The sequence below is a fragment of the Nomascus leucogenys genome, chromosome 6 (genome assembly GCF_006542625.1).
Source record: "Nomascus leucogenys isolate Asia chromosome 6, Asia_NLE_v1, whole genome shotgun sequence".
Classification (NCBI taxonomy): domain Eukaryota; kingdom Metazoa; phylum Chordata; class Mammalia; order Primates; family Hylobatidae; genus Nomascus; species Nomascus leucogenys.
In genome coordinates, this window is record NC_044386.1 from 34,358,077 (window position 1) to 34,381,113 (window position 23,037).

A 23,037-nucleotide genomic window follows, 5' to 3' on the forward strand; every position below is an offset into this window, starting at 1 on the left:
AATTGTACATATATATGGGGTACAGTGTGATGTTTCAATACCTATACTCAATGTGTAATGATCAAATCAGGGTAATTTGCATAGTTTTTTTTTGTAGGGAGAAAATTCAAAATCTACTCTTCTGGCTATTTTCAAATATATAATACATCATTTTTAACTATACTCATCCTACTATGCAGCAGGACACCAGAACTTATTCCTGGGTTCTACATCTGTTTATTAAACCAACCAAGGATTGGAAATATTGGAAAAAAAATTGCGTCTGTACTGAACATGTGCAGACTTTTTTCTTGTCCTTATTCCTTACACAATGTAGTACAATAACTATTTGCATGACATTTACATTGGATATTATGAGTGATCTGGAGTTGATATGAAGTATATGGGAGGATGTGCAAAGGTGATGTGCAAATACTATGTCATTTTATATCAGGGACTTGAGTATCCTTTGTTATCCTCAGGAGATCCTGGAACTAGTCCCCCATGGATACTGAGGGCTAACTGTATAGTCCTATCCTCACGGAACTTTCATTCTAAAGAGGGAAGACTGACTATAAACAAAATATATATAATAGGTGGTGGTAAGTACCATGGAGAAGTGACAAATGGGGCAAAGTGAGTTATACAGCTCCATTCTTAGAAACCTTGGAGCACTTTTCTTAGTTTATACTCGTGATGGTTTCCTTTTGTCTCCTTTATTACATGGGACTCTGACATGTGCCCATAGCTAGGGTGGCAGTGGGATCTACCCGAAAAGCATCCTGCTGATACAGGACCAAAGCATCCTGTTGTTCTCGAGCCTATAAAAAGAGCTAATGGTCTTGCTTCACTTAACTGTGGCCTCCTACACTGTGTTTTGGATGATTGGTGATGTCTTGGATATTCTGTTTCTTTGGAACTTTGAATATACAACACTTTACTAGGGAATTAGCAATGGAAGCAGAGCAAAAACATACAGAGGAAACAGAATGCATAATTCTGATGGAACTGAAGTCATGAGGCAGCAGAAAGCTTAAATAGGCAGAGTGGGAGGGTTAGAGGGAATTTAATTGGGAGTAATAGAAGTACTAGTTAACGGAGTCAGAATGCTTGAGTCATATAATTGCAAAGCAGAGTTGGGAGCAACAGATGCTAAAGAGTAGTTGCTGTAGTTCCTCTTTGGGTGGTAGGAGCAGTTGTCATATTACTATATAGCTACTGAATGAAGAAGAGTTCTTAGTGAGGCCTGGGTGAACAGCTCTTCTTAGTATTCTGTGTGACCCCATTTAACCTTTTAACAAATCTCTAAGTAAATAAATAGCCCCTAAGGTAAACTAAGTTTTTCTCTGTTATTTTTTTGCTTGAGAGAGCTATAACTAACAGACTTATATTTCTGAACATTTTGGTGCTTGCCAATATTTGGTAATATTTATGTTTCCTATATTTGTAATGAATATTCTTCTTCCTGTACATTTTTTGTTAAATTATTGTTTCATGCATAAAAGTTCACCTTTTATTGTATAAAATTGCCTCAGATTAATTTATACACATTGGCAATGGGTAAATAGAATTTTTCGCATTATTAAAAACTGAAGGATGCCCATGTAAGCCAAAAAAAAAAAAAAACCCACAAAAATAAACCCAAACCCCTCAAACAATTTAAACCACAAAACATTTTACATATACTTACTAGTTTTTTCTGAGAATTTTCTAGCCTTCAAGGATTAAGTTACACTGTAAAGCATGGTAGTGTACCCATTTGATGTCTTTACTGGTGAATTAAGGGCCTTAATATAAAATTGCTTCAGATGTCTCTAATTTTTATAATGTTTAAATTAAAATATAATATTTAGAAAATTACAATACTACTAAGGCTGTAGCTTGAGGACTAATCATAAAATGAATACATCCCTGTAATTGCTACCCAGATAGAAGAAGTAGAGTGTTACCAGCACCAGAAACTTGTTTACCAGATGTTACCCACAACCTTCTCATCCTGACTACTTGCACCATAGATTACTTTTGCCTATATTTGAATATTACTTAAATGGCTAAATACAGCATATATTCTTTTTTGTCTGGCTTCTTTCACTTGATTATATTTGTAAAATATATCCATATTGTTTATAGCAGAAATTTTTACATTTCAATTGCTGTACAGTGTGCTACTGTATGAATATACATCTACTTAGCTATTTTCTGCCTATGGACATTTGACGTATTTCCAGTTTGGGGCTATTATGAGTAGTTTTTCTGTGAACATTCTTGTAGATGTCATTTAGAACATACATTTGCTTTTCTGTTGGGTATATACTTGGTAGTGGAATTGCTAGGTCATTGATTATGCATACATTCTGCATTAGCAAGTACTTCTTTTTTTTTTTTTTTTTTTTTTTTTTTTTTTGAGACCGAGTCTCACTCTGTTGCCCAGGCTGGAGTACAGTGGCACAATCTCAGCTCACTTCAACCTCTGTCTCCTGGGTTCGATTCTTTTGCCTTAGCCTTCTGAGTAGCTGGGACTATAGGCATGAGCCACCACGCATGGCTAATTTTTGTATTTTTAGGTTTTGCCATGTTGGCCAGGCTGGTCTCAAACTCATGAACTCAAGTGATTCGCCCGCCTCGGCCTCCCAAAGTGCTGGGATTACAGGTGTGAGCCACTGCACCAGCCCATTAGCAGATATTTCTAATAGATTTTGAAAATCATTGTACCAATCTACCCTCCTACCCATAGTCCGCAAAAGTTACCTTATGTCTTTGCCAGCACTTTGTGTTGTCAACCTTTTAAATTTTAGTCATTTTGGTGGATATATAGTAGTATTTCATTGTAGCTTTATTTTGAATTTTTGTGATGCATGATGAGATTAGACAACTTCTCATAACATCGTTGGATATTTGGATATCCTTTCTCAAATGGTTAAATCTTTTGGCCATTTTTCTGGTGGTTGCCTTTTTTTTAAAATACCATTTAATAGATTTAAAAATATGGTGGATATGGGGACTTTCATTGGTTAAATAGGAGGCACATATTCACTCGCAATTTTTGGCTTTTTTTTTCACTGTTTGTGATGTCTTTTGATGAATAGAAGTTCCTAATTTTGATGAAGGTAACATTTGCATTTTTTTATGGTTAGAATTTTTTTATTTTCTGTTTAAGAAAATTTTTCTTTAACCCCGTGTCGTCAATTTTATCTTCCAGAAGTTTAGATATATTACTTTTAAAAGTCAATAATTAATGCCTACACTGTACCTGGAATTGATTTTTATGTGTGTTGTAAAGTAAGGACAGATGTATTATTTACAATGTCAAATTGACTCCGCATCATTCATTGAAAAGACTTCTTTCATCACTTTTGTCATAAATCAAGTGGTCTGTCATATTGCATGGTCAAGGACCTCTATTATATGTTGAATAGAAGTGTTGAAAATAGGCTTTCTTATCTTGCTCCTAATGTCAGAGGGAAGGTTTTTAACATGTCAACATTAAGGAAGATATTTGTTGTTGTTGTTTTTTTTAATGACACTCTTTATCAAATTAAGAATGTTACCTTTACTTCCTAATTTGCCAGGAGGTTTTATCAGATTATTAATGAATATCCCAAGTTTAAATACAAATTTTGTTGAAGTACAATTTGTATGCAAGATTTTGCCATTCTTAAAGCCTTGACTTGAATGCTTTGATGTTTGCATACACTTGCGTAAGTATCACTGAAAACAAATATACCCATCTCCTCAGAAAGTTCTCTTGATTCTTTTTCATTCTATGTCCCTCCTTCCCATAGAGGCAAGTACTTTTAAATTTTTATTGCCGTAATGTTTTCCTATTTTTTGACTTCATGTAATTAGGATTATATAATATATAGTATGTATCTTTTTTGTTTTACTCAATAAAATGTTTATGACATTTATCCATGTATTTAATTGCATGAATATACGAAATGTACAAATTATATATACAACGTGTAAAGTGTACAATTGATTGATTAATTGAGACAGAGTCTCACTCTGTTGCCCAGGCTGGAGTGCAGTGGCACGATCTTGGCTCACTGCAACCTCTGCCTCCCAGGTTCAAGAAATTCTCTTGCCTCAGCCTCCGTAGTACCTGGGATTAACAGACACCTGCCTCCATGCCTGGTTAATTTTTTTGTACTTTTAGTAGAGATGGGGTTTTGCCATTTTGGCCAGGTTGATCTCAAACTCCTGGCCTCAAGTGATCTGCCCACCTCAGCCTCCCACAGTGCTGGGATTACAGGCATGAGCCATTGTGCTTGGCCAAGTGTACAATTTAGATTACTGTTTTCAGCTTTTGGATGTAATGAATAAAGCTGCTTTGAACGTTTTTGTATGAGCCTTTTTGTGTGCTATGAACATACCTAAGAATAGAAGTGCTGAGTCGTAGGATAGGTACATGTTTACCTTTATATGAAACTGCCAAACAGTTCTCCAACATATTTTTTTATCTTACACTTTACCAGTTGTGTATGAGAATTCTAATTGCTCAACATTCTTGACCATATTTGATATTGTCAGTATCTTTGATTTAACCATTTTAGTGGGTGGGTATAAAATGATAGCTTGTGTTTTTTTGTTTTTGCATTTCACAAATGATTAATGATGTGAAGCACCTTTTAATGTTTTTATAGAGTGCTTGAATATATTTTGTGAAGTATCTATCTTTTTATACTTTTAGTGGGTTGTTGGTCTTTTTATTCCTTTTTTTTTAATCAATGTATTTTAGGAGATACACATACACACACAGCAATAATCCTTTGCATTACAAATATTTTCTGCTACTCTTGTTGCCTAAGCTGGAGTGCAATGGCACGATCTCAGCTCACTGTACCCTCCGCCTCCTGGGTTCAAGCGATTCTCCTGCTTCAGCCTCCCAAGTAGCTGGGATTACAGGAGTGTGCCATCACGCCCAGCTAATTTTTTGTATTTTTAGTAGAAACAGGGTTTCACCATGTTAGCCAGGCTGATCTCGAGCTCCTGACCTCAGGTGATCTGCCTGCCTAGGCCTCCCAACGTGCTGGGATTACAGGCTTGAGCCACCGTGCCTGGCCTTACATTCTTAATGTTGTCTTTTGATATGTTTTATCAGATACCTGAATTACTTTTCTTCCTTTATGCTGGGTTTTTAGAAAGTCACATGAATTGACTTGAATATTAAACCTATCTTGCCTTCCTGGAATACATTTTACATGATTGTGATATCTTTTCCTTTTATATATGTACTTCCATTTGCTGATATTTTGTTTGGAACATTTTGTATCTGTGTTCATGAGAGATAGATATAGTTTGCTGTTTCTAGCTTTTGGAAACACATGTTTAGATCATTGATTAAAACTTTTTTTGTAATATATGCATTTAACTCCATAAATTTTCTACTAAATACTAAATTTTCCACTTTAGCTACATGTCACAAGTTCTAATTCATTGTATTTTCATTATCATTCAGTTAACATTTTCTAATTTCTATTGTGTTTTTTTCTTTGATCTAAGGATTACTTATAGGTATCTTGCTTTATTTGCAAACATTCAGTGGTTTTCAGATTATTTTTGAGAATGTATTTGTAATAGTTCCACTAGGATTAGAGAACATACGCTATATGATTTTAGGTTTTTGACATTTATTGAGACTTGATTTACAGATTTGCATTATGTCAATTTTTTAAACATTATTTGTATACTTGACTGCATTTTTTGTTGTGGATCCAACATAGGTAAATTAGTTAAGTTTATTAATTGTGTTGTTCTAATCTTCTCTATCCTTATTGATCTTCAAAAATTGGCTGGTAGTATCAGTTACTGGAAAAGAGATGTTGAAATCTCCCAGTGTGATTGTAGATTTGCCTGTTTCTTCTTTTAATTTTGTAATTTTTTGCTTTATGTATTTGGAGGAATGTCACTAGGCATGAGCACACTTAGAATTATTGTATCTGCCTGGTAGATTTCCACATTTGTTATTATTAATTTTTTTTTAATCTTCAACTTTTATTTTAAGTTCCGGGGCTACCTGTGCAGGATGTGCAGGTTTGTTACATAGGTAAACGTGTGCCATAGTGGTTTGCTGCACTGATTATCCCATCACCTAGGTATTAAGCTCTGCATCCATTAACTATTCTTCCCGATGCTCTCCCCCTGCCACCCAGGCCCCAATGTGTGTTGTTCCCCTAGGTGTGTTGTTCCCCCACATGTGTCCATGTGTTCCCATCATTCAATCATTCAGCTCCCACTTATAAGTGAGAACATGCAGCATTTGGTTTTCTGTTTCTGCATTAGTTTGCTGAGGATAATGGTGAAATGTCCTTTTTATCTCCAGTAATGTTCTTTTATTTTATTTTATTTTTAGTTTTTGCGACAGAGTCTTGCTCTGTTGCCCAGGCTGGAGTGCAGTGGCATGATCTCAGCTCACTGCAATCTGCACCTCCCAGATTCCAGTGATTCTCATGCCTGAGCCTCCCGAGTAGCTGGGATTACAAGCATGTGCTACCACGCCTGGCTAATTTTTTGTATTTTTAGTAGAGATGGGGTTTCGCTATATTGGCCAGGCTGGTCTTGAACTCCTGGCCTCAAGTGATCCATCTGCCTTGGCCTCCCAAAATGCTGGGATTACAGGTGTGAGCCACGGTACCCATCCTTGTTCCTTGATTTTTTTTTTTTTTTTTTTTTTTTAGATGGCGTTTCGCTCTTGTTGCCCAGGCTGGAGTGCAGTGGCACAATCTGGCTCACTGCAACCTCCGCCTCCCAGGTTCAAGTGATTCTCCTGCCTCAGCCTCCCAAGTAGCTGGGATTACAGGCATGCACCACCATGCCCGGCTAATTTTTTTGTATTTTTAGTAGAGACGGGGTTTCTCCATGTTGGTCAGGCTGGTCTTGAACTCCCTATCTCAGGTGATCCAGCTGCCTTGGCCTCCCAAAGTGCTGGAATTATGGGCATGAGCCACCAAGCCTGGCCCTCATTCCTTGATTTTCAAGGCCACTCTGCCTGATATTCGTAAGATATACCAGCTTTATTTTAGTCTTTGTGAAATATGTTTTTACATTCTTTTAATTCACACTCTCCATATAAATAAATAGTCTTTTTTATGCAGAAGTTTTCTATCCATCCTGTCAAACTTTGTCTTTTAATTATAACCTTTAAGTTAGTTATATTTAATTACTTATAAATTTGGATGTAAACCATCCATCTTATTCACTGTTTTTATTTGTCCAATCTGTTTTATTTCCTCTTTACTGTCTTGTCTTTTGCATTACATTTTTTTTTTCTTTTTGAAGATGGTGTTTCGCTCTTGTTGCCCAGGCTGGAGTGCAATGGTGTGAACTCAGCTCACTGCCACCTCTGCCTCCCGGGTTCAAGCAATTCTCCTGCCTCAGCCTCCTGAGTAGCTGGGATTACAGGCGTGTGCCACCATGCCCAGCTATTTTTTTTTGCATTTTTAGTAGAGATGGGGTTTCTCCCTGTTTGTCAGGCTGGTCTCAAACTCCCGACCTCAGGTGATCCGCCCACCTCGGCCTCCCAAAGTGCTGGGATTATAGCGAGAGCCACCATGCCCGATTTGCAATAATTTTTAATATTATGTTTTCTCTTCTCTGTTAGCTTGTTAGTTTATTGTCTTTTACTATTCTTTTAGTCGTTAAAGATTACAACTTAACAAAGTCTATTATAAATTAGTACTTTTACTACTTCCCAGTCAATACAAAGACTTTGGATCATTAACTACATGTAACTACATTTACTCCCTCCTGCCATTTTGCAGCTGTTTTCACATATAGTTGTCCCCTTGGTATAGGCAAGGATCCCTGTCTATATTCAAATTTGTGCATACTCAAGTCCTGCAGTTGGTCCTGAGAAATCCACCTATGGGAAAAGCCAGCCTTTTGTATATGCAAGTTTTGCATCCTGTGAATACTATTGTGAATACTATCTACAATGTTTTATTGTTTCTTTTTTCTTCTTCTTCTGGAGCAATCTTGACTCACTGCAACTTCTGCCTCCTGGGATCAAGTGGTTCTCCTGCCTCAGCCTCCCAAGTAGCTGGGACTACAGGTGCATGTCACCACACTTGGCTAATTTTTTGTATTTTTAGTAGAGATGGGGTTTCACCATGTTAGCCAGGATGGTCTCGATCTCGACCTCGTGATCCACCTGCCTTGGCCTCCCAAACTGTGGCGTGAGCCACTGTGCCTGGCCTTTTCTTTTTTTAAGAGATTGGGTCTTGCTCTGTCACATAGGCTGGAGTGTAGTGACGCCATCATAGCTCATTGCATAGCTGGGATTATGAGTAAGAGCCACTGTCCCTGGCAGAATACTGTATTTTTGATCTGCATGTGGTTGAGAAAAATCAGTGTAAAAGTGGACCCGTGCAGTTCAAACCTTTGTTGTTCAAGGGTCCTATGTACTTTTACATATTGGTGTATGCATTTTAAAGCATTCAGGTGGTATTGTTATTTTATGCACTCAGTATTCATAACTTATTCATTCATTTACTTGTATATTCTCCCTTTCTGTTATTCTTCATGCCATACTCTGTGCTTTTATTAGGGATCATTTTCTTTCTACCTGGGGAATTCTGTGTAGTATCTCTTTTAAAGCAAGTTGACTGTTGACAAATTCTGTTAGTTTTAGTTTTTCTGAAAACATCTTTATTTTGCCTTTACTTTAAGTGATTCTGTAATTCTAGCTACTCACTTATTTCTTGACCTCCCTTATCCCTGTCCTCTTACCTTCCTAGCTTTATTTCCCCCACATACTTATTACCATTTTTTTCATATATTTTACTTATTTATTAGCTTAGTATTGATTTTGGAAGGAAGGGCTCACCATAGTTGGCAGGTTGGATCTTCAGCAGCAACAGCAGTTAGGTCAAGTTAAGAGCTGCTGTTGGGCTCATCTACAACTTCTATTCATGCCACCATGACTATTTCATTTACAAGCCTATTGTGTTAACAGTCACAGCCAAACTGGCCAAGTCACTTTGCATGGTTGTTCATTGCCTCTTTTGAGGTTGATGCTTTCTGGGATTAACTTGTGACACAAAAAGCTTCATAATTGTCCCCTTTCATATGTCTGTCTACATGAGACAAGGAGATTTCCTCATCTCCTTGTCTCAATCTTCTGTTCTTTTATAGGGTTTATCTCTTATTTTCTGGAAAGGTTGTATCTTATCAGTGTATGTGCTACTTCTTGCTCACCTGACTGAGTTAATGTGATATTTAGACCATGGATCAACATGAATTTCTTTGGATTGCCCATATCCCTTGGGACTCTAAAGGCTGGAAAATTAATAATAGTCTTGATTCAGGTATGTAAGTGTATGCTGTTGCTAGTTGGATGTGACTGTCAGCTGCTTTTAGTCCTCCTTAATAGGGGCAGAAAAACATGCTTCATGAGATCAATGACTGCATACCACTTATCCGAGCGAGACCAATAACCCAGTCTTTATATGCTGCCAAAGAGACTATCTGGCTTTCACACTATAGTCTTTAATTGGTGATTTATCACTCTCAGCCTTTCATTGTTTTTTTCCATTGCATCGACTGCTCCTAGCAACAGCTATCCAATTCCTAGTCCTTTTAATTACTTCTCTATACTTCACAAATGCCTGAAATATTGCACCTGCCATGGCTTCTCTTTCACCAACAAAAGTTTCAGCAGTTGTGGTTGCCCTACTGTGGCATGTTAGGGACTGTGTGCCACCAGTAATGGGTTTCTCATTGCTAGCCAGTTAGTGGTTGATACAGCATCAGATTCTCATTTGGAGTCAAAACTTCATAGGACCACTTTTGGTATCAACTCTCCCAGGTCAGGTTTCCCAAAAACACATTTTGAAATGTCTGTATTTGCATGTCAGAAGTTTATATAGCGGAGTGTTTCTGGGGTCAGTCCCTGTGAGAGAGGGTACAAGGGAAACAGCATTGGGAAGATAGGGAAATTGAATTGCCATGTAGTTGCCGTAGTAGCAACAACTGTTCCACAGGGAGATCTGAAGCTAGAATAACCCCTTTGAGATATTTCAGGAATGGACTATTTTACTGCATATTGACCAGTCATTGAATGTGGGCTGTTTTGGGGTAGTATAATAGTATAACCTTTGGTGAGGGAGTTTGCAACTCAGGGAAATTCCTGAGGGTTCAGTTATTAGCCATCAGTAGGCAAAATCCCAGAAGCTGGGAGAATGAGCACTTCACTTCTGAAGGGGGAGTTCTGAGTAGCACACCACTGTATTCACTACAGCCACAATGGCAAGATCAAGATCAGTTTTAGTGGAGTGGTGAGGGTGGAAAGGTATTGTAGTGCTAGAGAACTAAAGGAGGAGATGAGGAGGCTTGAAAACTTGTTCAAACAGCTTAGCTGTGAAGGGGATGAGACAGAGAAGATAATCAGTAGAAGTTCCTGAGGAGACTGGGAGAGATGAGATCCGGGATATGACTATGATTTGCCATGGACTGGAAGAGGTTCATTTCTACCACTGTAATCAAAGAAGAGGAGGAAGAAAGTTCAGGTAAAGATAAGTTTATAACAATAATGAGAGGAAGTTGAGGCAGTTCTTGTTTCTTCTGAGAAAGAGCCAGAAGATTCAACAGCTGAAAGAGGGAGAGTTGGTTGGGTTGGAGGTAAGGTAATTAGAGAGAATTTTAATAGATTGCAGTGGAGAGTGGGAAGAGAGAGCTACCAGAATAGCCAGTGGTTGGTTGGTTGGGTTTTTTTTTTTGTTTTTGTTTTTTTTGTTGGTGACAGAGTTTTGCTCTTGTTACCCAGGCTGGAGTGCAATGACGTGATCTCGGCTCACTGCAACTTCTGCCTCCCAGGTTCAAGCAATTCTCCTGCCTCAGCCTCCAAAGTAGCTGGGATTACAGGTGCCCGCCACCATGCCCAGCTAATTTTTTGTATTTTTATTAGAGACGGGGTTTCACCATGTTGGTCAGGCTGATTTTGAACTCCTGACCTCAGGTGATCCATCTGCCTTGGCCTCCCAAAGTGTTGGGATTATAGGTGTGAGCTACCTTGCCCAGCCGCCAGTGGGTATTTAGAACCCATTCGAGGTTGATGTTCCTGATTTTGTGGAATTATCAATTTGTCCATTTGTGTAACATTTTTTTTCTGGCAATACTTAATGTAATAAAATTATAAACATTGTGCTCCGTATCTTACCAATTTTACTTTTCTTTTTGTACAGCCATCAGATCAAGTCATTACAGTATAGTAACACAGGAGACATGATTCTTGTTGTATCTGGAAGCTCTCAGGCCAAGGTGATTGACAGAGATGGTTTTGAAGTAATGGAATGTATAAAAGGAGACCAGTATATTGTGGACATGGCCAACACCAAGGTAAGCATTAAACAGAATGTTTTAATGAATTAAATTAATTCAGCATACATTTATTAACAACTATTTGAGTTATCATGTAATAATTTGCCCCAAAAGTTAGTGTCATAAAACAATAGCAATTTATTTGTTCTCACAATTGTGTGGATTGACTGGGTGGTTCTGCTTCATACAGTATCAGCTGGAGCACTAGGATGGCTGTAAGATACAAAATGGGCCCAGATGGTTTGCAGTCAGTGTCCTGCTCCATGGCATCTCTCCATGGCATCTCTCTCTTCCTTACTTCTACCCCACCCCTTCCCTTCTTGCTGGCTCTCTGTCTCTCTGTCTTTTTCTCTTGCCACCTGTCTAGTTTGGGGCTTTTCACAGTGTGGTAGTCTTAGGTGTATTAGTCTGTTCTCATGCTGCTGATAATGACCTATTTGAGACTGGATAATTTATAAAGGAAAGAGGTTAATTGTTTCACAGTTCTGCATGGCTGGAGAGGCCTCACAATCATGGTGGAAGGCAAGGAGGTGCAAAGTCTTGTCTTACATGGCGGCAGGCAGGAGAGAGCATGTGCAGGGGAACTCCCATTTATAAAACCATCAGATCTCATGAGACTTATTCACTACCATGAGAACAGCATGGGGGAAACTGCCTCCATGATTCAATTATCTGCACCTGGCCCCACCCTTGACACATGGGAATTGTTACAATTCAAGATGAGATTTGGGTGGGGACACAGCCAAACCATGTAATTCTGCCCCGGCCCCTCCCAAATCTCATGTCCTCACATTTCAAAACCAATCATGCCTTCCCCAAAGTCCCCCAAACTCTTATTTCAGCATTAACTCAAAAGTCCATAGTCCAAAGTCTCATCTGAGACAAGGCAAGTCCCTCCCACCTGTGAGCCTGTAAAATCAGAAGCAAGTTAGTTACTTTCTAGATACACAGGGTTACAGGCATTGGGTAAATACACTCGTTTCAAATGGGAGAAATTGGCCAAAGCGAAAGAGCTACAGGCCCCATGCAAGTCCAAAATCCAGCAGGCAAATCTTAAAGCTCCAAAATGACCTCCTTTGACTCCATGTGTCACATCAAGGTGATGCAAGAAGTGGGTTCCCAGGGTCTTGGGCAGCCCTGCCCGTGTGGCTTTGCAGGGTACAGCCGCCCCTTCTGGCTGCATTGAGTGTCTGCAGCTTTTCCAGGCACACAGTGCAGGCTGTCAGTGGATCTACCATTCTGGGGTCTGGAGGATGGTGGTCCTTTTCTCACAGCTCTGCTTGGCAGTACCCCAGTGGGGACTCTGTGTGGGGGCTCCAACCCCATATTTCCCTTTGACACTGCCCTACCAGAGGTTCTTCATGAGGGCCCCACCCCTGCAGCAAACTTCTGCCTGGATTTCCAGGCATTTTCATACATCTTCTGAAATCTAGGCAGAGGTTCCTGAACCTTAATTCTTGACTTCTGTGCATCCACAGGGTTAACACCACCTGGAACCTGAAAGGCTTGGGACTTGCACCCTCTGAAGCCATGGCCTGAGGTGTACCTTGGCCCCTTTTACCTATAGCGGGAGCAGCTGGGATGCAGGGCACCAAGTTCCTAGGCTGCACACAGCAGGGTGTTCTGGACCCACAAAACCATTTTTTCCTTCTAAGCCTCCAGGCCTGTGAGGCCTGGGAGGGTCTGCTGTGAGGGTCTCTAACATGCCCTGGAGACGTTTGCCCCATTGTCTTGGTGATTAACATTTGGCTCCTCATTACTTATGCAAATTTCTACAACCCAATCTCCTCAGAAAATAGATTTTTCTTTTCTGTTGCATCATCAGGCTACAAATTTTCTGAACTTTTATGCTCTGCTTCTTCTCGAATGCTTTGCTGCTTAGAAATTTCTTCTGCTGGATACCTTAAATCATCTCTCTCAAGTTCAAAGTTCCACAGATCTCTAGGGAACTCTAGAAAAAAATTCTTATTTTCACTCTTTCCCGCCTATCTTATGCCCTTTTCTAATACAGGGGCACAGTGCCTCCAGTGTCTTTGCATAGTAAGAGTGACTTTACTCCATTTCCCAACAAATTCCTCATCTCCATCTGAGACCACCTCCGCCTGGACCTTATTGTCCATATCACTATTAACATTTTGGTCAAAGCCATTCAACAAGTCTCTAGGAAGTTCTAAACTTTCCCACATTTTCCTATCCTCTTCTGAGCCTTCCAAACTGTTCCAGCCTCTCCCTGTTACCCAGTTCCAAAATTGCTTCCACATTTTTGGGTATCTTTACAGCAGCACCCCACTCTACTGGTATCAACTTATTGTATTAGTCTGTTCTCATACTGCAAATAAAGACATGCCTGAGACTGGGTGATTTATAAAGGAAAGAGGTTGAATTGACTCACAGTTCTGCATGGCTGGGGAGGCCTCACAATCATGGTGGAAGGCAAGGAGGTGCAAAAGCATGTCTCACATAGCGGCAGGCAGGAGAGAGCATGTGCAGGAGAACTCCCATTTATAAAACCATCAGATCTCATGAGACTTATTCACTACCACGAGAACAGTATGCTGGGAACCATCCGCATGATTCAGTTATCTGCACCTGGCCCCGCCCTTGACACGTGGGAATTATTACAATGCAAGGTGAGATTTGGGTGGGGACACATCCAAACTATATCAGTAGGTTTTGACTTCTTGCTTGATTGCTAGGTTGCATGGAGGACAAACATGGAAATTAATTAAGTACCTTAATATCTGGCTTCAGATCTTAGACAGGATCAGAGGGCCAGCTCAAATTTGCAAGGAGGGGAGGTAGATCCCACCATTTTATAGGTGAATGGGAAAATCAAACAGAAATGTGGGATGGGAGATATTGATGCAGGCATCTTTGGAAACATTCTACTTAGCCAATTTTGTGCTAGGCTTTAGGTCAAGAAGGAGAGAGAGAGCTGACATGCTGTGGTACACACTTATAGTCCCAGCTACTTGGAAAGCTGAGGCAGGAGGATTGCTTGATCCCAGGAGTTTGAGGTAGTGTGCAATGATCGTGCTTGTGAATAGCCACTAGCCACTGAACTCCAGCTTGGGAAACATTGAGACACCCTGTCTCTTAATTTAAAAAAAAAAAAAAGGAAAGAAAGTGGTCTCAGTTTTTAATCTAAATATTTTTAATGGGATAATGATATTTTAAGATTAATGTATATTATATATCAGTTAAGTATAGGTTAATAATTATATAAAACTTAAGGTACGAAAAACATTTATTTTTGCTAACATATCTGTGAATTGACTGTTCTTGGCTTGGTGACGCTGCAAGCTGCAGATAGAGTCTAGGTATGTTTTCTGTGTGTGTTCCCCCTTGGATCAGTGGACTACCTGAATATGTGTTTTTGTCACAGTGATAGAATCACAAGAAAACTCCAGTTCTGGAAGTACATTTTAAGCCATTCCTTTATCATGTCCACTAACAGTCAGCCAAAGCACATACCTTGTCCATGGCTAACATTGATAGTATAGATAAATATACCTGATCTCTAGCAGGAGGAACTGCATTGTCTTGGGGAAAGGTTGTAGATATAGGGAGGGGTGATGAGTTGGGAACAATAATGTAGTCTGCCACAAGCATATTAAAGTGTAACTGGATATGGTTGATGCAGAATTTTGAACCTTTGTTTTAATTCTGATTTTTACTCTTTTCCCCTTATCTAGTGCCCTTTTCTAATACAGTAATTCTCATGATTTTTGTCTGAATTGAAATCTTCTATGAGATTAGATTGTCTACGAAAATACAGTCGATCCTCCTTGTTTTCAGCTTTTGTATTTGTGAACTCACCTACTATTTTTTGTAACCCCAAAATGAGTACTCATAGCACTTTCATAGTCATGTGCTTGCACAGAGTGTCAAAGAATTTGAGTTTGAACAGGGTGATATTCTGCCTTCTTTTTCAGCTCTCATACAATAGTCAGGTATCCTTTTTGTGGTCTATTTTTGTACTGTTTGTTGGTTGTTTTGCCATTTAAATTAACCCCCAAGCGTAGTGCTGAAGTGCTGCTTAGCATTCACAAGTCCAAGAAGTCTGTGATGTGCCTTACAGAGAAAATACATGCATTAAATAAACTTCATTCAGGTGTGAGTGCTGTAGTACCATTGGCTGTGAGTTCAATGTTAATGAATGAACAATATATATTATTTATTCATTCATTTAATTATTATTATTATTTTTTGAGATAGAGTCTCACTCTGTTGGTCAGGCTGGAGTGCAGCGGTGCAGTCTTGGCTCACTGCAACCTCTGCCTCCTGGGTTCAAGTGATTCCCCTGCTGTAGCCTCCTGACTAGCTAAGACTACAGGCATGCGCCACCATGCCTGGCTAATTTCTTTTTTTTTTTTTTAATTTTTAGTAGAGACGGGGTTTCACCACGTTGGCCAGGGTGGTCTCAAACTCCAGACCTCAAATGATCCACCTGCCTTGGCTTCCCAAAGTGCTGGGATTACAGGCGTTAGCCACTGTGCCTGGCCAACAATATATATTAAATAAGCACACATACAACAAAAGTAGGTGTTGGTAAGTTTACAAAAGTGTGACTAGTAGCTTGCTGAAACCTAACTTTTTATTTGTTCATGGAACTTTCTAGACCGTAACTACACCGAATAATGAGAATTTGCTGTAATCTTTTTAGGTGCTGTAGATGAGTCATTGGATTAAATTATTATAGTATGTTTCAGACCGCCCTATGTTGAACCCTAGTGAAGTGCCTCTCAAATCCTCATAAGGATCACAATCTCATGTCCTTTCTTTTGTTATTGAATGCTCAGTATGTGTTAGCGATTTAAACAAAATTCAAATACAATTTTTTTTTTTGAGACAGAGTCTCGCTCTGTCACCTAAGCTGGAGAGTGCAGTGGCATGATCTCGGCTCACTACAACCTCTGCCTCCCGGGTTCAAGCAATTCTCCTGCCTCAGCATCCTGAGTAGCTGGTATTACAGGCGCCCGCCCCCACACGCGGCTAATTTTTGTATTTTTAGTAGAGACGGGGTTTCGCCAGGTTGTCCAGGCTGGTCTCGAACTCTTGACCTCATGTGATCTGCCTGCCTTGGCCTCCTAAAGTGCTGGGATTATAGGCAAGAGCCACCATGCCCGGCCTTGACTTTTTAATAATAACCATTCTGACAGGTGTGAGATGGTATGCCATTGTGGTTTTGATTTGCATTTCTCTAATGATCAGTGATAGTGAGCTTTTTTTCATATGCTTGTTGGCTGCATGTGTGTCTTCTTGTGAAATGTCTGTTTATGTTCTTTGCCCACTTTCTAATGAGATTTTTTTTCTTGTAAATTTGTTTAAGTTCCTCATCAGTGTTGGACATTAGATCTTTGTCACATGCATTGTTTGCAAAAATTTTCTCCCATTCTGTAGGTTGTCTGTTCACTCTGTTGATAGTTTCTTTTGCTGTACAGAAGCTTCAAGAAGAAAGGAATCCGATTGGTTCTGTGTCTGTCTCTTTTGGCATTCTCAGAGTTATGTAGCCATCCATATAGAAAGATGATTAGGAAAGTAGGACAAGAATAGCAGAAATCTACATAAAAATGTAGGAAATTAAAATTAATTACCAGCATACAAAAAACTGCTACATGTTATAATTACATACTATAACTCACCCCTCCTTGCCAAATATTCTCTGTCTTTTGACTTCAAAATCATGGCTTGTATGTACTTTCTCCATTTCCCAGATGCAGATATAATTCATTGACTGTTTATTTATCTAGGAAATGTTACTGATATCTTAATTGTAGTCATTGGCTTGAGTGATGGGTTTTGGTAATTCAACTACTATTTTACTTAAAAGTAAAGGATACTGTTATAAAAAGTATAGGATACTGTTATAAAATCTTTTTAACCTCTTTTCTGATTCCAGGAGTAATTAGTAATTGTGGTTTACTGGAAAATTCAATGAATAGGGTGTTAAAGGAAGCAATTTATTAATAATATATCTAATCTATCATGATAAAATATTATATACTTCATATATAAACAGGCCCTCCTAATTATATTGTTAAATTATTATATTATTAAATTTGTATCTCTATTCTTTATATCATTTTATATATGTGTCTGTATATATAAATATATAAATATGTATATATATTATTTTTTTTTTTTTTTGAGAGGGTGTCTGGTTCTGTCACCAGGCTGGAGTGCAGTGGTGCAATCTCAGCTCACTGCAATCTCCTCCTCCTGGGTTCAAGTGATTCCCCTGCCTCAGCCTCCCGAGTAGCTGGGACTACAGGTGCGTACCACCACTCCCGGCTAATTTTTGTATTTTTAGTAGAGACGGGGTTTCACCATGTTGGCCAGGCTGGTCTCAAACTCCTGACCTCGTGATCTGCCTGCCTAGGCCTCCCATAGTGCTGGGATTACAGGTGTGAGCCACCGCACCCAGCCCATAGTTGTTACTCGTTTGCCTCCAGGTATAGGACTCCTTTAAACATTTCTTGTAGGCCTGGCCTAGTGGTGATGAATTCCCTGCTTTTGTTTGCCTGAGAAAGACTTTATTTCTCCTTCATTATAACTGCTGAGTGTATTAGTCTTGGGTGGCATTTTTTTTTTTTTTTTTCCTTTCGGCACTTTGACAATATCATTTCATTCTCTTCTGGCCTATAAAGTTTGTGCTGAGGAATCTACTGTTAAGTCTGATGGGTGTGGTCTTATATGTGACTAGACTTTTTTTTTTTTTTTGCTGTTATTAGAATTTCCTTTTTGTCTTTGACTTTTGACCATCTGACTATAATGTGCCACTAAAAAGACCTTTTTGGGTTGTATCTATATGGGAATCTCCTACCTTCTTGTATCTGTATGTCTTAGTCTCCTGTTAGACTTGAAAAGTTTTCAACGATTATTTTATTAAATAGGTTTTCTATGCCATTGATCTCTTCACCTCCTGGAACACCCAAAATTCAGATATTTGGTTGCTTTATGGTGTCCCCATATATTATGTAGGCTTTCTTTATTCTTTTTTGTTCTTTACTTTTTTTTTGTTTGTTTGTTTAACTGGGCTGTTTGGAAAGACATGTCTTCAAGTTCTGAAATTCCTTCTTGTGCTTGATCTAGTCTCTTATTGAAGCTTTCAATTGTAATTTTTATTTCATTTATTGAATTATTCTAAGATTTTGTTTTTATAATTTATTTATCTTTGGTGAATTCTCATTCATATCCCGAATTGTTTCTCTAGTTTCTTTGTACTGTTTACCTGTGTTCTCTTGTATATCACTGAGCTTCTTTTACACTACGATTTCTAATTTTTTTCAGACATTTCATATTTTCTTTTCACTGGAATCTGTTGGTGGAGAATTATTTTGTTCCCTTGGAGGTGTCACTTTTCCTTGCTTTTTTGTGTTTCTTGTGTTCTTACATTGTTATTTGTGCAACTCGTGTAACAGTTACTTCTTCCAGTTTTTTAGATTGGCTTTTATAGAGGAATACTTTTTCCTGTAGATGTATCTATGGTGTTGGTTAGGTAGGGCACTTCAGCATTGATTCTGGATGTGTGTAGTAGTGTAGTCTCCATATGACTTCTTTGGCTTTAAACCCTGTCAGTGGTGTCTGTGTTTTCCTCAGAGGCTTAGGTGAATTTGTTAGTGGAGGCTGTGGTGAGGATTTATTAGGTGTAGCAATGCCAGGTGGGCCAGTCTTCTGGCCTCAGTGGTGGCAATGGTGGGCTGAATGTCCCTGTTCTTGGGCCCTTGCACACAGTACATGGGCACTGGTGTTAGTAGGTTCAGACAGGCTGATATTTGGGCCTCCAGGTGGCTTTTTCAGGTGCCAGTAGTGGCAGTGGTGAGTTGAGTGGGTGGGCCAGTCCTCGGGCCCCCAAGCATTGTGCATGGTGTTGGTGACGGCAGTATAGTGGCAGGGCAACACATGGGCTTCCAGGTAGCACACACTGATGTTAGTGGTGGCTGTGACAGACTGGGCAGCCTGGTCTTCAGACCCCCAGGTGGTACACATAGCTGGGTGCCAGGTTTGGTGGTGGTGGCAGGCTGAGCAACCTTGTCCTCCAGCCCCTAGGAGGTGTAGATAGATATAAGCAGTGGTAGACTGGGCAGGGTGAACCCCCAGGCCTTTAGATGGCATGCTTAGGCACCGGCAGTAGATTTTCTGGGCCTGTTATTAGGCCGTCTGGTAGTACACACTCCTGCTTGGAGTGACCAGTGGGGCACATCAATCCTAGGCTATGTGGTAGGGTGGTGTGGTAGGGCACTTGGTTGGGGTGACATTGTCAGGTCTAGGGTGGTGTGGTAGGGCACTCGGGGTGACAGTGTCAGGCATTTTGGGGCTGTTATCAGGTCCCCCTGATGGTCCAAATGGGTATAGGCTGTGGTAGGTGGGACGGGGGCAATTCCTAGGCCTTCAGATGGCGTGCTAGGGTACGGCAGGCATTCTGGGGCTGTTTGGTGTCTTTATGTGCATGTGCCTGAGGTGACTGATGGTGCAGGAGAGTCCACAGGCCCCTGGGCAGTGTGATAGAGAGCACTGGGGTTGCTGGTGCCAGGCCTTGTGAGCCTGTCCTTAAGGCCTCTGATGTTGTGCAGAGATGCAGGCTGTGTTGGGCAGGGCAGGGTGATCCCCATGTCCTGGGTAGTGTCCTTGGGTGGTGGTTGCAGCAGCAGTAGTAGGCAGGGAGAGTCTATCCTTAGGGCATGTGGAAATGAACAGCTCTGCCAAGGGGAAGGCTCAATGACAATGGTGGTGGGGGTGGTGGTGAGGGAGATTGATGCCAGTGGTAGCCATCTCAGGCAGATACATCTCAGTCTCTGGAGAGCACATGCTTTGTCTCCACTTCCCCTATCCCCTGTGGCATTGGCTGCATTGGCTAGGGTGAGCCTGTCCTCAAGGCACATGTACGACAGTCCTGCTGTTGTGGGTAGCAGGGTTGCTGTCTGTGGTACCTGCCCCAGGCAGGTGATTCTTAGGCTCTGGTCCCTGGCTGCAGCAGCAGGCAGGGAGAGCCTGCCCTCAGGGCATGTGCAGGTGTGCTGGGGCTTTGCTGCTGGGGTTGGGTGGGCAAGGTTACTCTCAGTGGCAGTGACCTGAGGCAGGTGGGTCTGGGCTCTAGGGAGTGTGCACTTTGGCTCCCTTTGTCCTAGAGGCAGCATCCACACAGCTCTGCGTTGTCTTTTCTTCAGTGTACTGGATGCTGTGTGATCTAGAGTGCTGGGGATATTGCTGCTCTGCTGGGCCCTATTGGTGTCATGTGCTACAGTCCTTCCAGTGGGTATGAGGGGATGTCATTGGGCCTCCAGGGATGTGGAGATGCAGGTACTGTTTGGCCCCAGAACAGAAAACAGACTGGTGGGGTCTGGGCCCTCAAATTCGTGCCGTGCTACAGGTGCTTGGGTTTCCAGGTGTGCGTGGAACCTATTGTGAGCTTCCTCTTTAGAAGCTTGTTTGTACCAGTCTCAGCTTGTCAGGGTTAAGGGACTGTGCTATGGCTAGGATTGCAGGTATCTACAGGGAGAATCTGGATGTTGGGAATCTTTTACTCACCTTTTCCCCACACTGAGGAGCCCCTTAGGGCTCCCAGCTGGTCCTGGCTGGGCTCTGTGCCTTGCTTTCCTCTTCAGTGCCTGTCACCTCTCTGCTGAATTCCAACATTCTCTCTTTGATGCTACATTTGAAGTGTGATTATCTACTCATTAAGCTTTTCTTTGTAGAGGAGGTGAGTGTCTGGTGCTTCTAGTTAGCCATCTTGAAGTCCCCCATAAGCTTTCTTTTATCAGTTCATCTAGAGCTGATATTGTTAAGTGCCTTTCTCCAGGATTGTCTTCGACTCTTTTTCTTTTCAACATGAAAGCAATTCTGTGCCATTTATTTTTAAATTACATGACTAAGGTGGAGAAAGCAGGTTCAGGATACCTCAGAATGCTTGGACATTTTAGTGGGAGATATCTCCATTAGTGGATCTTAGTCATGGAAGTTAGAAGAGTTTTCAGATGTTTTATTTATTTTTGAATAGTACGTGTAGTCATTCTGATACCCAGCCATTCCAAAAAAATGGCACTTATTATTTGGAGATGAAATATATTAGTCATGTCTTTTTACTGGTGAATACTTTTTCTTAAGAACTTAAAATATTTAATTTTTATTAAAATAACTGTTCTGGTTTTATTTTTGTTTTCTTAAGCAAAAGAAAACTGTTAACTTAAAGTTTTAATAATAGATATAACTAACAAATTGAATGATTTGAAGTACATTTTATTTCTTTCCATTTTCTAAATATTTACAGAAACTTTTATCTAATAGAAACTTCTTAACATTGACTTCTGCCCTTTTGACATGTCCCCATCATTTTCGGAGTACTTTCTTACATTTTGGCACAACAAGATGTTCCAGGGTCATCTTGTACTTTCCCTGATTTGATCCTACCTACTTTTCTAGTGATCCATGGCTTCATTCAACAGGGAAGTCAATTTAGAAATTAAGATTTGGTACTCTGGATATATTCATTGCTGTTAGGTGTCATTGCTTCTAGCCTCAAAAGACAAAGCTAGGAGGGAGATAAACCAATCCAAAAATTAAAATAAGTAAAAAATTATGAGTTCATTTGGATACATCTAATTCTAATCCAACTTTCTAGCCTTTTCCCGTTCCATATTCGTAATTCACTTCTCCAACAGTGAAGAACGTGGCTTTTAACATCATAATTATATTTACTCATTCGTTCAGTGTTACAGTACATGGAAAGTAGTTTCAGAATTGCTACACCCAAAGCTCTTGTTGTAGGGTGAATTCTAAGATGGCTCCTAAGAGTCCCTGCACTTCTCCTTGAATGTAGTTTTGAACTATGGGCTAGTCACTCCTGTGATTACATTGTATGACACAATGGACTTGAAGAAAGGAAGATTGCCTTCAGTGGATCCAGCCTCATCAGATGAGCACTTAAAAGCAGTTGGGCTCTTCCTGGCAAAAGGTATTCTAAGTGTAGGGGGGACTTGATGTCAGGGAGATTCTCTGCTGCTTGAAGATGAAATCAGAACTTGCGAATGAATTTGAATATATAGGCAAGGAGATTTCTAAGCAAAATGTTGAAGGTACTGCCTGGTTTCTTCTTGCTCCTTATAGTAAAATATGATAAAACCAAGGGAAGTTTTGTTAAAAGGGTACCAAGACTAGATGATGTAGTTAATTTTTAGCCTATCGAGATGACAAAGGATGCTAACATACAGCAATAACTTCTGAAAGCATTGTATGGAGAAAGCCAGGGATGTGGCTGTATAATAACTTCAGAAAGATCAAAAGGTGAGAATTATTCAGTCACATTGGACTCTTCCAAGAAATTAAGGGTGTGCCTCACAGATCTTCTTAACCAAACCAGGTGATCTCTAGGAAGCTTAAGAGTATTGCTCCTTAACCAGTTAAACAATAGCTATAGATAAAGAACAGGTTATTTTGCAAAGATTTGTGGGTTTGGCTTTCGTCATTACTTAATATGTTTGTTTTTTACAGAACTGCATTAATTTTCTATTGCTCTGTAACAAATTACCAAAAACCAGGGACTTAGGACACCTCCAATTTATTACCTAACAGCTGTTTAGGTCAGAAGTCTGGTGCAATGTGGCTACATTTCTCTGCTGAGGGTCTCACAGACTGAAATCAGGATGTCAGTAAGACTGCACTCTACTAGGTCAGCATTCCTAATGCATTCCTTGCCACGTAGATCCCTCCGTCTTCAAGGTCAGCAAAGGAATATCTTTCTCA

General features: G+C 40.1%; 1 protein-coding gene across 2 annotated transcripts in view; it reads left to right on the plus strand.

The window, feature by feature from the left end:
* Positions 1 to 23,037, plus strand: part of WDR70 (WD repeat domain 70) — a 381,591-nt gene that overhangs the window by 82,337 nt on the left and 276,217 nt on the right. For both annotated transcript variants that reach the window (XM_030813996.1, XM_030813997.1), the window contains exon 8: positions 11,160 to 11,313. In XM_030813996.1, the coding sequence (XP_030669856.1) occupies positions 11,160 to 11,313 (154 nt within the window). The remainder of the gene's footprint in view (positions 1 to 11,159; positions 11,314 to 23,037) is intronic.